Source organism: Cyprinodon variegatus, unplaced genomic scaffold, assembly GCF_000732505.1.
Source record: "Cyprinodon variegatus isolate N-32 unplaced genomic scaffold, C_variegatus-1.0 Scaffold508, whole genome shotgun sequence".
In the NCBI taxonomy this organism is placed as follows: Eukaryota; Metazoa; Chordata; class Actinopteri; order Cyprinodontiformes; family Cyprinodontidae; genus Cyprinodon; species Cyprinodon variegatus.
The window spans coordinates 449,177-466,312 of record NW_015150961.1 but is presented as its reverse complement, the minus strand read 5'-3'; the positions used below and the strand labels follow the sequence as shown (position 1 = coordinate 466,312).

The following is a 17,136-nucleotide window of genomic DNA, read 5'->3' as shown; positions in this document are numbered from 1 at the left end:
AATGTTAGTTTCAAAATGTAGTAAAATAAGAGCCCATTCATTCAGCATGTTTCATTTTTACTTTGACTGTGTCCCTCTTAGTTTATCCATAAATAACATTGATTTTATTTTGTCCCAATAAGAGTTTCTGCTGAACAGCCTTCTGGTGCTGCTTCTGTATGTTTTCTCAGTTAGGTTCTGACCAACCATCAGCAGGAACTTTTATATCTTCACTATTTGCTTCCACTGATATATCTGACAGGCATTCAGCTGCAGTGTTCACTAACTCATGCCTACCTGATATTTTCAAGAGTTATTTGAAGTGCGAGGCTATGGCCTCGCTTTGACTTCTGTCCTTTTTATCATCTAGCTATAGAAAATCTCCCCCCAAAAAAAGCAAAAGTCAGAATGGTTTATTGGATATTGAAAATCTGAAGTGCCGCTTCATGCTTTGTCATGGCACATCTCTGCAGGAGGGGGGCAGCCTTGCAGCAACTGCCAGGTAACATTTGTTAACCTTACATGCGACTCCTCCAAGAAAGCTAAAGGGCGGCATGCTCGCAATCCCTCCAACAAAGGAATTACACGCATCACTTTGGAGCTGGAAGCTGAGGTTAAACCTGGAGACACCACAGGTAGGCCATCTCAGACCGTCCTTCTGTGGTGAATGTCACTCGAAGTGTTAGACAACATGTTTTGAAAATGATTTTTCTGAACTGAAAACCATCTATTGATCAGGGAGCTGCAATCTGAGCTGCTTGCGACAGCGTATGGAGCTGCAAGTGAAAACTTATATCAAGGCTCTCAAGAAGTCCATCAACCAAGAGCGCTTTCTGATCCGGGTTGCTGGTTTGGAATATGAAGTGGCCCAAAAACTTGCTCAGGCTGCACCGATCCAGGACCACTGTGCTCCAGGCTGGGAGAGGGTCAATGGCAGATGTGGTAAAGCTGGATTAGTAACTTAAATTAATTTAGTTAGACGTTGGCACAACTGTGACCTCTGCTATTCTGGATATTGTTTTTTTTTCCAGTTATATGCCTACCAGGGTCCTACTACCATGGGGGACAGGAACGCTGTGTCCAGTGTCCACCCGGGACTTTCCAGGAGAAGGAGGGGCAGCTGGCCTGTGACCTCTGCCCTGGCAGCGATGGCCATGGGCCTGTTGGAGCCCGGAACATCTCCTCCTGTGCAGGTAAATTAGGCTGAGCATCCATCGCTGACCCAGCCTATCAATATATCTTAATGATCTTCTTCTGTGGGCTATATCAAATGCAGGCCAGTGCCCAACTGGTTACTTTTCCAGCGACGGCTTCAAACCCTGCCAGCCATGTCCTCAAGGAACATACCAGTCAGATTTAGGAAGGACCCTTTGTTTCCCCTGTGGTGGAGGCCTGAGCACGAAGCGGGAAGGGGCCAGCTCCTTTCATGACTGTGAAGTCAAAGGTCAGATTAACATAAAAAAATCACAAATATTATATTGGACTAAACTAACATGACCAGTTTACCATTTCTAGATTGTACCCTGAAATGCCCTCTATACACTAATACAATAATTTATCATACAAGCTTCCATATCTGTAAAACTATTCAATTTGGTGTTTAGAGTACAACCACAAACTAATTGAACTAGTTTTTTTTTATTATTTCATTTGATAAAAACAAAAAATAGAATACATAATTCTTAAACTTTTTCAAACCTCAAATAAAATTGTGAAAAATATAGGAGACGTTCGGCTCTCTGTCAGTACAAAGCACTGGTTCTCTGATCAGTCAAAATAGAAGCTTCTTAAGAAAACATCACAAACCTGACAATTCATGTTCACCGATATTCTCCATCTGGTTAGACTGAATTTAAACTATTTAAAATGGCTCATATTTATCTTTTTAAGCTGACAGATATATTTCCTAGAAGCCTTCTGTTCCAAGCTGATGCATAATTATTGAACCTGAAGGAGGTTGAATACCAATTTACTATTTATAACTACCAGTTAACTATTAGTTTGTGGCTTTCTTCCCCATTATATGGTATCAAAGTAAATTGAAAGTTTTAACAAAATTTAAACAATTACTGTATACAAATTAAAATGTATTAAATTATATCATATTAAATCCTAGTTTTGTTTTTGTTTTTTTAACTCCATGCTCCAGTCCAGTGTTCTCCAGGTCATTACTACAACACCACAGTCCACCGCTGTATTCGTTGCCCAGTGGGGACCTATCAGACTGAGTTCAGACAGAATTACTGCATCACCTGTCCGGGAAACACCACCACTGACTTTGATGGAGCCACAAGTGTCTCACAGTGCAAAAGTGAGCTGAATCATCAACGCATAATGTGTCAGAGTTATTTTTGTTAATCCTGAACTTCAGCCTTACCTGGCCTGCTTGTGTCTGTCTAGACAGGCAATGTGGCGGTGAGATGGGCGAATTAATGGGATATATTGAGTCACCTAATTATCCTGGTAACTACCCTGCAAATGTGGAGTGTATTTGGAACATCAACCCACCAAGCAAGCGTAAGATCCTGATAGTGGTCCCGGAGATTTTCCTGCCCTCAGAGGACGAGTGCGGAGACGTTCTGGTTATGAGGAAAAACTGTTAGTTTTCTCTATTAAAGCCTTCAGATTCATTGGAATTAACAAATGTCATATCATGAGAGACTGATTAAAAATATATGATTTATCTGTGCCTGTGCAAGGGTCCGCTACATCAATCACCACCTATGAGACCTGCCAGACATATGAGCGTCCCATCGCCTTCACAGCTCGCTCCAGACGTCTGTGGATTAACTTCAAGTCTAATGAGGCCAACAGTGCCAGAGGTTTCCAGATCCCTTATGTTACCTATGATGGTATGTAGCATCCTAACTCATCTTAGCAGACAGTTATCTCTGGCATGATGTGGCGGATCTACATCATGCCACATCATGCCATCATTGCTAGCACATCCTGTGCAAGCAATCTACAAAGTTTGCTAGCACAAATGATAAGACTTGCAAGCCAGTTTGGTTCAGTCCTATTTAGTTTAGCCGATTGCATGTGCTACTAGCAGTTTGAGAATGGCTGTAAAAGAAAGATGAGGTTCTAAGTCATACAGATGAAGGTAACAATTATTTTCACCCACCAAAACTTGCAATGAAAAATTGGCATGAGCTGCTTGAGTTTGAAACACAAATGACTTTGGGCTTTATTGAATATTTGCTCTGCACTTGCAAACTAAGTTACACATGTTTTAATATCCACCCTCTTTTTTGTTATATATATATATTTTTTTTCGGCTCATTAAAAGAAACAACAAACAAAATAAAGAAAAGTATCATCACCAAAATCTAACATTAGACCTGAAACGTTGACTTATGAAGGAAAAAAATATAAAGTTCTACTTTAAAGATAAGGCTTCAAATTATGTTCTGTATTACATATTTACAATAATTAAAAACTAACAATCTAAGCAGAAAAAAAATACTTAAAATACAGATGAGAAATAACTAAACATTATGAAAGCATGGAGCTCCCTAATCCTTTAGCTCCTTGGTCATTTGTTGAGATTTAGATCTAATGCAGTCTGGGCACAAACCTTTTGAAGATGAAGCCCTTAGAGTTGATCAGACATGATCCAGACTTGAATCTAATTAAGGACATTTGAAAACATCTAAAAATTAGGATGATGGTAAGGAAGCTTTTCATCTTTAAATAATTGGAGCTCATCAACAAAGATAAATGGTCAAATAGCAGTGGAAACATGCATAAACCCATTAAAGCCTATGACAACAGAATGATTGCTGTAGTAGCAGCAAAGAATAGATATAATTATTTTCACACACTGAAATTATTTTCTCCAAAATCCATCATTTGGGAAATAGGAAGAGAAACTCTTTTCTCAGCATTAAACCTCTTAGTTGAATAAATATGATTTAAAATCTAATCTGCCAGGGGTATATGTAATCTAAGAAATTAACTCAGTCTCTTAATCCTTGCCAGAGTTTGTGTATATAATTTTAAATAGAAAAACTAAATCTCGAAGTTTGCATTGGCAACTTTTACAAAAAAAAATAAAAAATAATTTTCCTGCTCTCAAGCTTCATGGTAATTATTTTGCTGTTGTTGGTAGTGAAGTATTACAACAGCATGGACCCCATCACTTAACTTCCTGTATCCAAACTGATACTGGACGTTTAGCTTCAGTAGAGGAGCATTTTCACTGTACAGCTTACTGTTTCAAAGTGGAATAAAGTAAAGGTCTGTTGTGATTTATTAATATAAAATAAATCAGTTAATTATCCATACCTAGAAACAGCTGCTATATGGTGAAAACGGGTGATTTAGAGCAGTTAAATGGACTAAGGCTTGTTTGATGTGATTCAGCACATACTTTTTATCAATCTGAGCAGGTTTTCATCACACAGTGGTAACTTGACCAAAAGCAACGTCTTGTTGAACTTTGTGTTATATTATTTATACACCTTACTCTTAAGTTGTGTATTCCTCTTTTTGGTGCTGCAAAGATTTCTTTATCTGTGTTGCTTCTGTGTTTTCAGAGGACTATGAGCAACTGGTAGAAGACATTGTGCGAGATGGAAGACTCTATGCCTCAGAAAACCATCAGGAAATCTTGAAGGTCAGTGCCATTTTTTTCTAGACAACTGTTGCCTGAGACTGAAGAAACTATGTTAGCATTGCCACATTGCATTAATAGCTTTGTTTTCTAAAGAATTGACAAAATAATAATCATTCTTTACATTTGTTCACATTTATTTGCATTTTAAGCCTATTTTATTAGGATCATAGTAGCACACAGCTGTAATGTTGCAGAAAAAAGATATATATATATATATTTTTTATATAAATCTAAATGTAAAAACAAGTCCTTTGCAGAAACTCTTTCTCAGTAGCAATAATTACTGCAGGTCATTTCAGGTGTGTCACTATCAGCAAATCTGGAGACTAAAATCTGAGCAGCTTCTCTGTCCCATATGATATAATCCCTTACATCATAGATAATTAGTAGATAATGGATCATTTTCTTTCCAGTCGACAATTTTAAAGGGATACTTTTTTGATGGATTTTGGCAAAATGAGTATTTGAGACCTGATTCCTTTTTTTTTTTTTGCAGGACAAAAAATTGATAAAGACTCTTTTTGATGTGCTAGCCAACCCAAACCACTACTTTAGGTACACCCCTCGGGAGTCCAATGAGATGCTTCCACGCTCCTTCATTCGTCTCATAAGCAGCAAAGTGTCAGCATTCCTGCGGCCATACAAGTAAAACCCAGCAACTGCCAAGGAACCTGATTGCAACACCCACCCGACCAGGCCCACGCCTTCTCCCTGCCTCTCCCTTAACATTCCCCGCCAAATTTTAGCCCACAGCTCTTCCAGGACTTCTTAACACAAACCTTATTAGACACTTCGCTCAGCAGACTTGAGAAATACCCTACCATTCATAGCCCTATTTGCTCTTTTGGTTTATTCTATCTGTCTCAAGGTCTGCATTCCTGCGCTCTAGCATTTAGTGGGAATGGCGAGTATGTGAGTTGTTTCTGTGTTGTACAATGAAACCCTCGCATCAGAGAAAAAAAAAAGCCTATTTCAACCAGTAGGAGTGATGTTTTGTGTGTGCGGTTTGAGCCTGATAGAGCTTGTTATTGTGTTTGCTCCCGTTCCTTCCATTAAGTGTGACTGTTTGTGTTGTGTAAAAGTGTTGTATAACTCTGGTCCCATCTTTTGGTGTCTGAGTGCTGTCCTCAAGGAGGAGCAGTAGCTTAAATCCTGCGATTTCCAGCTCCTTTGAAGCTCCGGCTGTATTCATGAGCTCTTAGAGCCATTTTCTACTGTTAAAACAGTTCATCTGTGTTTTGCTCCGTCTGTTTTGGCGGCACCCGTGTTTCTCAGCCTTCAGGGTTATTCCTTATGGTTGTTTTATCGACACCAACTACAAAGCAAACACGCATGTGTGGTTTCGTCATTCCATGGAACCCAGCGGACATTCGGGGGAGTAATGATAGCGAGAGAAGGGATGTTGTGATGTCTGGTGGAAACATGTTTCAGAGAGTGAGAGTAATGTCTCTGCAAGACATTATGTTTGCTGCTTCTTTTTAAAAAGGTCACTTTAATTCTTCCGCTTCAGTGTCTTTATCATTTTTTTAAACAAAGGGAAGCCCAGAATCTGTAATAGTTCTGTTTTTACATCCAATAATTTGATAATCTCTCATTATTCTGTGGATTTTATCGGTTATCTTGTGTTTTTATTTTAGTTTTGTAAATAGTGCAAATAAACTAGACGAGGGTTAATATCTTAATTCCTGATTCAAATATCCCCTTCACCTCTTCCCAGATCCAATCGTTTCTTTGCCCTTGAGTTCCCGCTAGTCTCAAATCCAAAGACACCCAACAACCCCCCCACTCAATCCGTTTCCTGTCCCAATAAAGACAGCTCTTCCAAAGACCGCTCAGATATGGCGGCTCGAGTAGTTTCATGCACTAGGTCTGGAACTGATCACCCTTTCTGTTTTTATTAAAGTGCAATGAGAGAAAAAAATAGTTTTGTCATGTTGAGACCCACAAGGAATTTGCAAACTGTGCTTTTGGCTGTGGTGGTCTTGCTGAAACTCTTGTTTTAAAACGTTCTTCAATTCACCAAGGGTAGATGCTACTTAGGCTTCAAAGAATTAGTAATAACTAAAACTAATTAAATGTTAACAAAAAAAAGGATTTGTGTGTACAGCAAAACAAATTTTAAGAGTGATAAAACAGGGTAAAATTATTTAAGTGTAGAGAAAATCTAATATTTCTGGCTCGTATCAGCCTCAGTCAGAGCGATTGTTTCTCTAAATTTGTTCATTTACGTATTTACATGAGATTTTAAGCTTAAGAATAAGAAAGGGTTTGGTGGTACTGTGCACTCGGTTACTGCGCATTTTTATTGCCAAATGTTATACTTATCCAGATTTCTGTTTCTTTTATTTTTGGCCCAGTTTCAACATTTATATACAAGTTATTACAGATTTATGCAAGATGTTTTCTTTATCTGTAAGAAGATGGAAGGACCTGTTGATGGATAAGTGGATTGAAAAAATCTGAAACAAATTTCAGTGAATGAGATAGAGAATGAAGTTTAGACCTTTGAAATAAACTAGAGAAACATATTTACGTAATCCCAAATTTTTCAGATTTTGTGGGATTGTATAAAAAAAATAACACTATTTGAAGCTCACATAAACCTTGTTCAGGCACTCCCTGAGCTCCTCACAGCTGGATTTAGTCAGTCAGCATCATTTTCTTTAAAGTGTTTACAATGAAATAAAGATTGGTAGGCAAAGAGGTGACCAAGACCCCATAGACAGATACAAGATAAATAAAACATACCCTCCTCTATGTATGTATTGTTTCCATTGCTGTACATAAACATCAGCTTATTAAGACACCCTACACCACACTGAGGACAAAAGGGGAATAAGTCCTCACCTTCAAATCTGAGGGTATTCTTATCTTATCAGTTTTAATTGCTTCTAAAGACATTTCAGTTTCACATTAGACATTGTTATCAATTTATGATCATATGCACCCTCTCTCTCCACCAGAACAAGCTTTTTTCATGCATCCTGTTATTGTTGTTGTTGGTTTTACTGAGGTGTTGCCTTTAAAGCGAGAGTTTGCTATGATGTATTGGAGTTGGATAATGATATTTGCACTTGAAATATTATTGCTCATGTAAAGAAATGTCTGGTTTTTGTATTGTATTTTTAATGAATGCAACTGGTGTTTCTTTTTTTTTTTTTCTTGTAGCTTGTTTGTTCATGAGATGCTCACTCATCGTTTAGTCTGTAGAGATGATACAGTGTCAGCCGTTTGGATAAAAAGAGGGAGAAAAAAGAACTTTGTACAGAGGGGAATCAAATAGGTTTACACTTGTTTCTGCCCAAGACACTTATAAAAATAAACATACTGTACTTCAGCTTACTTTTCAATGTATTTAATGTGTTTATAAATGATTGTACACAGGACAAAATATTAAACAGTGCATTATTAAAGGTTGATTTTAACAATAATTACGTTGAAAGCTTTGCATTGTGAGTTTTAGAGAAAATACTTGTATTATCGTTTTTAGGAAAAAGTGTTTGCCAGCAGCATTACAGATTGCAGTATCGAAGTTGTTGCAGCAGATTAGCCCCTCCACATTCCTGGAACATAAAAGACATTGAACTAATCAGTGCAAAATGTTCTAAACCCATTATAGTAAAGATCCATCTCAATATCATATATATATATATACATATATAGACACGCCATCTTATTCTGGCAGTTTTTATTGTCTGTGTTGTAACAAATGCAATTGTTATATAAACAAAACAATGTAAAAAAAAAAACTAATTTTATATAACACACATGTTCGTATTTATATCCAAGACTTTCCATTGACTTACATTTATTTTAGGGTTTTTCCCAACCCTAACCTTAACCTAGTTAATTCCCACCAAACATCCAAATTTACCCCCTAATATTACAAATGTGTTCCACTACATTAGGACCAGCCTTTGGGCCCCAAAAGATGTGCTATTCCTCAAAAGGTTTGTAAATATACCAAAAAATGCTTAAATAGGTAACATGAACAAATACACACACATACCCTTTGTGTCGCACTATCTTTGCTGGACTTTCTCTGACTTCCATTATTTTCTCACTCATTTCTATGGTCTAACCATGAACCTAACCTAAACTCAATTCATACCTTAGACCTACACCTAATCCTCAGTCATTGGTCCCCACAAGTACATATAAGTCCCCAAAATGTAGCATATTCCTTGGAAATGAACCCGACTATTTAACAAAAAAATTGCCAAGAAGGAAAGAAAAAGAAACTGGCTGTTCACAGACCACTGCATTAAACATGGATGGAAAGAGGAGTTGAAAAAAAATCTTCAAGAAAATCTGTGCAAATGACATAACAAAAAAGTTTTTGCTCTTCTGTTAAGCCACTCCTGAAGCGTCATTGTATTAATTGGGATTAATTAATCATTGAAATAATCTATCCATAACGAAAGTGACTTTACCTGAATTAAATTCAGTAAAAGACCTATAAAGCACTTTTAACTTTAAGAATTTTATGTGATTAATTAAAAAAAATGTATTGACAGATTAATCAATTAACGAAAGTATCCTTAGTTGCAACCTTATATGAGAGACAGCAGTCTGTTCACTGACTGGCATCTTTTAGCCTAAGTCAGCTGCTCTAGTATCACTTTTCTGAGCAGGTGCAATAAAGAGGGCCCAGCAGAAAAAAAACAAACAACAGAAACGCTGGGAAAGCCAGCTGAGTGGAGTGAGGTTGCGAGGTAGAGAGTAGGATTGTGGGTTCATCTCCAGAGTACGTATATACAGTATCTTTCTTAAGACATATTCTAAAGAAATTACATAAGTAGTCTGATGAGGTTCAGTACACAACTCACACCAAACAGACACCAACGGCACAGGATTATTAGTGGGTAATTCATTTGCATCTGACTTGGAATGTGTCTACAGGATGACGCTCTATGTACTTAAAATTGAGCCGCCAGAATCGACAGACTCCGGAAATAAGTGTCAAAATGTTTTTAGGGAAACAGAAAAAGCCAATTATGTTATTATTTTTTTTTAAACGAATGAAACTTGCATGCTTTTCAATACAAATAGATGAGTAACCTTTAGTGAGACATGTGTCACTTATTCCCTAAACATCATTCTACTATTGAGCTATTAGGAGATGCTGATTTCTTTTTTCCTGCAGGATTTGCCACCTGGGCAGATAACCAGCATCTGGCTTAATGAATATGGCATCACTGTGTTATTGGCCAGGAAACCTCAGACATAATCTATGGACTACTTTTAAGAGGAAAATATGTGAGATTCCAAACCCAAGAATGCAGATGAGTAGAAGGCCATTATCAGAACAACCTCGGCTCCCTTTGTCTCCTCCCAATGATTCAATAAATCATTCCAAAGGACAAGAAAAACTTTTTTTTTATTGGTTTTCTTCTTTAAAAATTTATTAATTTATTTGTATTAGCTATGAACCACAATCAAAAATTACATAACTCAATCCTTGAAAAAATATGCCGCTGCATGTAAAGAATCAATAAGTTTCTCTTTTCCAAACAGGAATACAAAAATAAAATCTATTCTTTAAATATTTTCTAATCATTAAGGTGAACTTAATATTAGTAATTTGTACAGCAAAGGCTACTCACTGGGCTGACACTGGGGAGGGCTTGGAAACCACTGCCCCCCCATGCTACAGGTGATGAGCTTTGATCCAGTGAGAATGTAGCCACGTCTGCATCGAAACGAATCAATTGTCTCCCTTGGACGATAGGTCTGCTTGTTGGAGTTAATCCAGTAGGCGTTTGGAACATTTGGTCGTGGACATGTTATAACTGTGTATATAAAAGAGCTTTTGTCATTTTAGAATAAGGCACATAGTGCAGAAAGACTTATCTGACTGTGGCTTAAGTTATGATGAGGTTAAAACCTTTGCACTGAGGAGGAGGTGAGCTCCATGTTCCATTCTTGGTGCACCATATCTCTCTCGACCCCAGAAGGGTTCCCACTTGACACCCATAGAGGATCACATTCCTGTACGTGTACGGTGGCTCATCATAGTTTTTCCTTACTGCGTTTGTCTCTGTTGGTTCCTGACATTCAACAGCTACAGGATGGCAGAAAGGTTCAGGTATTAGAAAATACAGATTTAGCAAATGGATAGGTGTGTAGGCTGACCTCACCTTCACAGACAGCAGGACGACCATCCCAGCCGTCGCTCAAGCAGCGCCTTGTAGCCCTTCCTACCAGTATATACCTGATAAAGATTAAACAAAGAGTAAAATTTTCAGTGACTGTAAAATCCCGATAGCATGTAAGGGACTGTTTGGCTTACCCCTCATCACACACAGCTGTGGCTGTGTCTCCAAACTCTACACCAGTGTAAACAAACTGTCCGTTTAAAATCTCTCCTGCATGGCCACACAGCTTCCCTTTTAGACACAAGATATTACATTAATGTTTATTTCAAGAATGATTTGACAAATTCTAAGTGTACAGGATGTACAGGAAGTACACACGGCCTTACGTAAACATATCACCACACTGGAAAAAATCGAAATCTAGATCATTTTTTCTTAAACTAAGAGCATTTGTTCTTGGATTAAGAAGGTAAAATAGACATTTTGCCAATGGAACAAGAGAATTTACACTTAAAATAAGAAAAAATTGCATTGTCTTATTTCAAGTGCATATTATCTAATTATCTTATTTTAAGAGTAAAAATACTCATTCCATTGGCAAACTATCTCATTTACCTACTCAAATTAAGGGTAAATACGCTTAATTTAAGGATTTTTTTTTATTTGTTTCTAGATCGTTTTTCTAGTGCAGAATGATTGACAATTAGGAGGACCACTTATTTAGATGATCCACCCAGGAAAAGAACATCCTCTACTACGCCTTTAAGTGAAAGGCCAAAACTTCACGGTAAATTTCTGCCAAAGCAGAAATCCAACTAATAAGTAAAATTATCTGTAAAATGACTTTTAATCATTTCTAAAAGCCTGTGTTAGTTCAAGTCTACAACTTGAAATGGTCTTTTAAAGAGCTACATCACTGTATGCTGCTTTACCATGTTTAAAAAGCACGGTTAATTGTTTCACAGCTTTATATGATCCGGAATCATTCCTAGCTCTTTACGGAAAAAAAAAAAGCCTTTGGCATTGACTGTAAATTTTCCTACGTTCACACTTGAGCTTCAACGGCGTCCATTTTCCACTGGCACATATCCGAGTCCTGCTGCCACCCACTGGAGTATATCCCACATTACAGGTGTAGTAGACTTTGTCGCCAGAGGAAAACGATGTCATTGTGATGTACCTGTCAACAAGGTTGGCATTGGAGCTGCTGACCGTGGGTGGTGGACCGCAGTCACCAGCTGTGTATTTCAAAAAGGAGAGGGGGAGAAAGTTCACATCTTAATAACACTTAAGACTTCAGGAAGTATATCAAATGTTATAACACCACGCAATACACTTATTAAAAGACAGAAGACTGTGACTTGTTTGGGCTTCTCAGAATAAAATCTGTTTCCTTGAAAAACAATTGGACCAGATGCAGCTTTACAATCAGTCTCTTTACTAGTCTTCTTGTTACAGATGAGACCAAAGTAGGAAGCAAACATATAGCAGGTCAAACACCTTATACAAGCATGTGGGTGGAGGACTGGTGATGTAGGCTTGTTAAAGCATTAAGTTCAATCTAAGAGGGACAGTATGTGTGAGGATAAAGCTGAACGATGCAATAGAAATATCCTTAATTAACCCAAATTTTCTGCAGCATTTTTAAAGAAAGGATCCCTCCCAGGAGCCTAGTCAATGCCAGCGCTGGACTGGGATAATAAGCCACATGTGAAATAAGCCCAGGCTTCAGATTTCCCTACTGGACTCCTTCCTCTCACATGTAGTTGCTAAAGTTTTTTTGATTTAATTCGAGGAACCCTGATTGGAATTCCTGTTGCAGCAGAAAGGACATCTGGTATTCTGCAAAATCTGTGTGCAGGTTGTGATGACTAGCTGTGGGGAGCAGCCAAAATATCTAAATACTTTTAAATAGTCAATAGTCAACTATTAGTGGTAATATGACAATGTAGATTAATTACAAAATTCACTGAGAAAGAGGTAGACCTTGGGTGAGGTGTATGATGTACAAAGTTTTAGAGTAAACAACTAAAGTACAGACCTTCAAACGTATTGTGGTTTTCAGATGAGCTCCAGAACCAGGCATAAGGAGCTTCATATCATGAGTTTCTACGGCTGAGCAGCTGTATCCAAGCCTTACATAACCAGGTGTAATGCAGTCTTATCTAGAGAGGCAAATCATGCTTCTCTTGCTGACATGCCAATGGATGAGTGGATTTGTACTTTGCGAAAACAGCCGTTTTCTAACTGTACCAATTCAATGTAAGGTTTGGCTCAGAAATGAATTAATGGTATGGAGCTGGTTGTTAGGCCTGGCTCCTTGGTCCTTGGTACGACCACAAAATCCTGACTTTAACCAGGACACATCAAGGGAAAAATGTGAACCAAGCCTTCTTGTCCAAAACGGTAAAAACATATAAATAAATGTATAAATAATGTATGAATAAATACATGTATGTCCTCATAACCATTATAAGTATCAAAAAATGTTACTTCCTTTTTTAAAAGGGTAAATTTTTGAGGAAAATCTTGTAGATAAACAGAAATGAAAGATTTCTAATTACAAAAATAAAATAAAAGACCTAACTGGTTAAGAAGTAGCATACATGCTTACTTGGTCTGCTTAATGACATTTGAGCTTTTTCGGGGGAGGGTAAACACTGGGGGGGCTTAGGCTGCCACTGGCCATTAGCCCCACAGATGATCTTCTCTGCTCCATCCAGCCTGAATCCGGTGTTGCAGGTGATGCTCATGGTGTCCCCAACCCGGTGCACCGAAGCTTCTCCGCCTTTCTGCACCGAGTTTTCCACCATAGGACTGGAGCAAGTTATTTCCTTTCCTGAAGAGACTGTATTCAGATATTAAACAGGGGATTAAATGTTGCTCAAGCACTAAGTTTGGAGATTAACATGTTTTGGACACGTTCAATTCAAATTCATTGTGAAACTGAACTAGCTCTGTAATAGACAGATTAACCATAGGGCGAATTCTAACAATCGAACGGCTGCAATAGGCTCACCTTGATTAACGTCTCACTACTGATGGGTTTCAACATGAAAACAATACCACACAGTTCGAAAATCCATAAACCTGAAACTTTTGTCTAGTGACCAAGTTCAACATTATAGGTCACATTGCTCTGGTGAATGATATTGAAACATGCTACAATACACTGGTTTGTGTTCATAACATGACAAAATGCTATAAGGATAAACGATTTAACACTTTTCAAAGCAACTTTTTTTTTTTGCTTTTTGTGATTTCAGGTGAAACTCTTGTTTCTAAGTGGGGAAATATGTATGGTGCACAAGTAGATTAAAAAGAATGACACATGACTGGTGAGATGACAAAGGGGATAACAAAGATGTTGGATATCCAGAAAACAATTAAGGGATTAGATGAGGCGACATACCACCCACTTAAAGTTGTCTTTCATTATGTTGCAATTTAAGGGTGGTGCTTTATAATCCTGCAGCTTTAATGAAGATCTGCCTACTGTACCTTCACAGGACGGGAATTCTCCAGTCCATCCAGACTTCTTACATATCATATAGCTCATCCCCTTCAGAATATATCTGTCAACATGGGAACACATTTAAATATATAAATCATTATTTATTATATTTAAGGGGTTTGTTTAGGCAAAGCTTACCCTTTGTTGCATTCGGCAAAAACTTTTTCCCCCACGTATGTTTGCCCTTCATAACGGAAGTTTCCATTGGGGAGATCCCCGGCACTGCCACATGATATTTCTGTTGGAAGTATCGGGTTTATGTGAGATAAAAGGATGGGTGAGGCTGGCATTACACAAGAAAATAATACATTATTTCTGACATCATTTAGCATTAACAAAGGTATATGACTGATTCTTAAAGCATTAAACGCTTAGTCATATAACAAACTTTGTTCCAAAGAGTATTTCCAAATACTTTAAGAAGTGGCCTATGATGGTCTTGTCAAATCTTTGAAAAATAGAGTACAATACTTTGAAGAAGTATTTATGAGAATAATGAAATGTAATAAAATAAGTTTTAAAAAAATTGCATGGTTGCATGGAATGAAAATTAATTTACTTTGGGCTTTTTAAATACTAACTACAACACATGCCACACTTTAAGATTATTTTTTTTAATTCCACTTCACAATTATTTCATAATTAGTTTAGGTATAAAATTTGTGGCTGCTATAGGAAAACAAATATTAAAATCAGAATTCTGAAAATAAAAGTCAGAATACTGAGATTAAAGTCACAATTCTGAGAAAAAAGACAGATTTCTGAGATTTAAGTCAGAATTCTGAGATTAAAGTGAGAATTCTGAGAAAAAAGTCAGAATTGTGAGAAAAAAAGTCAATATTCTGGGATCCAAGTCAGAATTCTGAGATTAAAGTGAGAATTCTGAAACAAAAGTCAGAATTCTGAGATTAAAGTCAGAATTCAGACTTTTTTCCTCATATTATACTGAAATAAAATTTTAAAATCAGTTAATTTTTTTTTTTTTTCAGTGGACCTAATCTTCTTCTGTACAATTGAATTAGGGAATAAATAAAATGTTCCACAGTATAAGTTAAGAGTTTGAATTTTGTAAGAGTATATTTTGCGCTATATGTCCAGCAGAGGGCGTTAAACGCTGATGAAAATTGTTCACATAGCATATTACTGCTTTTAATGATACATTTATGCTTTACTTTCAAAAGGAAAACTATATTTGACTCTTACTCTCGCATTTTAGAGTCAGCCGGCTCCACTTCCCATTGTGACACTCTACAGATCTGCTCCCCTTGGATGGAGTGAAGTCCTCTGCGCAGCTGTAGTAGACCTTCTCCCCGCTGCTAAACTCCTGTCTGGAGCTGAATTTCTCACTCAGTCGGGTGTGCGGGTATTCCAGCGGAGCGGAGCATTTCTCTGCCACCTTTGCTGTTTAGTTGTTCCATTTAAAAACACACGTTTCATTTGTTTAATTAACACAAAAACAAGAAAAATAAATCAAAAAACAACTGATCTAATAGATTTTACCTGCTGCTAACAAAGCAAATGATAAAACAACAAAGGTCCAAGCTGTGGTCCTCATGTTTGTCCTCTCCACCTTAAAGATATAAACAGTCCCTGGAGGCTCAGATGGAGGGATTTATAGAGGAAGGGAGGGACTACAGTAGCCTGCTGAATGCAGCAGCCTCTGGAAGAAAAAAATAACTAGACACAAGAAGACAGAAGGAGGCAAGGTAGAGACAAAAGACATCAACTTTACTGATATATTTAAAGAGACGTTTGTAAAACTACATGTTTATGATTATTTTAATAAAAGCAGGTAGGATACATGTTGTTTAAAATGTACTAACAGATCTTTTTAGTCTTGATAATTATTTTTTTTTATATATATTTGAAAGTTAAAAGGTTGCACATCAAAATGCTTTTTTTATATATAGATCAATGAATTATGTCGACAGACATGGGCAGTATCTGCATATATTTATTTAACTTATGATATAATGTACTAGGAGTTGTATACAGGGGCGGTTCTATACAGGGGCCAATAGGAGCCAATGCACCTTTAGAAATGGTCCCCGTTGTGGCCCCACAGTCATAATACTAAATACATTTATAAGAAATAAATTATATATGGTGCCACTGAAACCATAAAAGATATACAGGATCTCTTGGACCGGCTTTATTCTTTTTTCTATTTACAGTTTTATTTCAACATTGCTTGAAAAATTAAGTTGTTGCACTTTTAACTTAAGTCATACTGAGATATGATCATAGGTTTATCTGCTATGATCATAGGTTTATCTGATAACTGAGGTTTTCAGATGCGAATGGATTTTTGGTTCACGTAGCATTTCAAACAATGAATCATTCCTTTGTTTTTAGTTATATATATACAGTTACATATATATATATATATATATATATATATATATATATACAGTTGCATATATATATATGTAACTGAAACATGTCCTAACTTTATTTCAAAGGTTTTTCCATCTAATGGAGACTTTAAGAAAATGATCCTCACTCTGATGTCAAGACAGGAGCACAAATCCTCATGTCCTGTCCGTCAGAGTAGCATTCAAAAATGTTTCCTTCATGCCAAGGTGGGGCTTAACAGATTTCGCCAGTGGAGTATTATGGCTACAATATAATGCTGCACTTGATAAATGGATATAATTCTAAGCACTATATGGAGATAATTTCAAATGCAATGAACAGAGACAGAAACAAAATGGAACAAGAGAAAAAAGGAAGAGAAAGAGATGAGGAAAAACAAAAGATAAGAATAGAGAAAAAGAATAAAAGGTAAACCCTAGTAGGCTGCTTCTTCTACAGAAAGTGAGAAGAAGAGAAAGTACAACATCACAAACAGGAAAAGTATCACAGTTAAAAAAAAAAAAAAAGCACCATCACTGAAAAGTACACAACACGCATCACCAGTGGAAGCC

The 17,136-nt window shown here is 37.0% G+C and overlaps 2 protein-coding genes across 4 annotated transcripts in view; one reads left to right on the top strand and one right to left on the bottom strand.

The window, feature by feature from the left end:
* LOC107094829 (signal peptide, CUB and EGF-like domain-containing protein 3) overlaps positions 1–7,927 on the top strand; it is a 135,568-nt gene extending 127,641 nt beyond the window's left edge. The window contains exons 15-23 of one of the 2 annotated variants that reach the window (XM_015390686.1): positions 453–614; positions 718–921; positions 1,011–1,172; positions 1,256–1,423; positions 2,129–2,290; positions 2,380–2,577; positions 2,679–2,831; positions 4,518–4,597; positions 5,094–7,927. In XM_015390686.1, coding sequence (XP_015246172.1) covers positions 453–614; positions 718–921; positions 1,011–1,172; positions 1,256–1,423; positions 2,129–2,290; positions 2,380–2,577; positions 2,679–2,831; positions 4,518–4,597; positions 5,094–5,246 — 1,442 coding nt within the window. In that variant the 3' untranslated portion in view covers positions 5,247–7,927. The remainder of the gene's footprint in view (positions 1–452; positions 615–717; positions 922–1,010; positions 1,173–1,255; positions 1,424–2,128; positions 2,291–2,379; positions 2,578–2,678; positions 2,832–4,517; positions 4,598–5,093) is intronic. The other variant, XM_015390687.1, reaches the window with a different exon arrangement.
* On the bottom strand, positions 7,746–15,844 carry LOC107094830 (C4b-binding protein alpha chain-like). Of its 2 annotated transcripts, XM_015390688.1 has the most exons (11): positions 15,710–15,844; positions 15,413–15,610; positions 14,348–14,447; positions 14,197–14,270; positions 13,310–13,543; positions 11,739–11,933; positions 10,890–10,986; positions 10,738–10,811; positions 10,485–10,661; positions 10,204–10,389; positions 7,746–8,160 (listed from the first exon to the last, which is right to left on the bottom strand). In XM_015390688.1, the coding sequence occupies exons 1-11, from the start codon at positions 15,762–15,764 to the stop codon at positions 8,144–8,146; spliced, it is 1,407 nt and encodes a 468-aa protein (XP_015246174.1). In that variant the 5' UTR covers positions 15,765–15,844; the 3' UTR covers positions 7,746–8,143. The 2 variants fall into 2 exon arrangements, with proteins under 2 accessions (XP_015246174.1, XP_015246175.1); XM_015390689.1 differs by lacking the exon at positions 7,746–8,160 and having other exon boundaries at positions 10,267–10,406.
* Between the last annotated feature and the right edge of the window lie 1,292 nt (positions 15,845–17,136).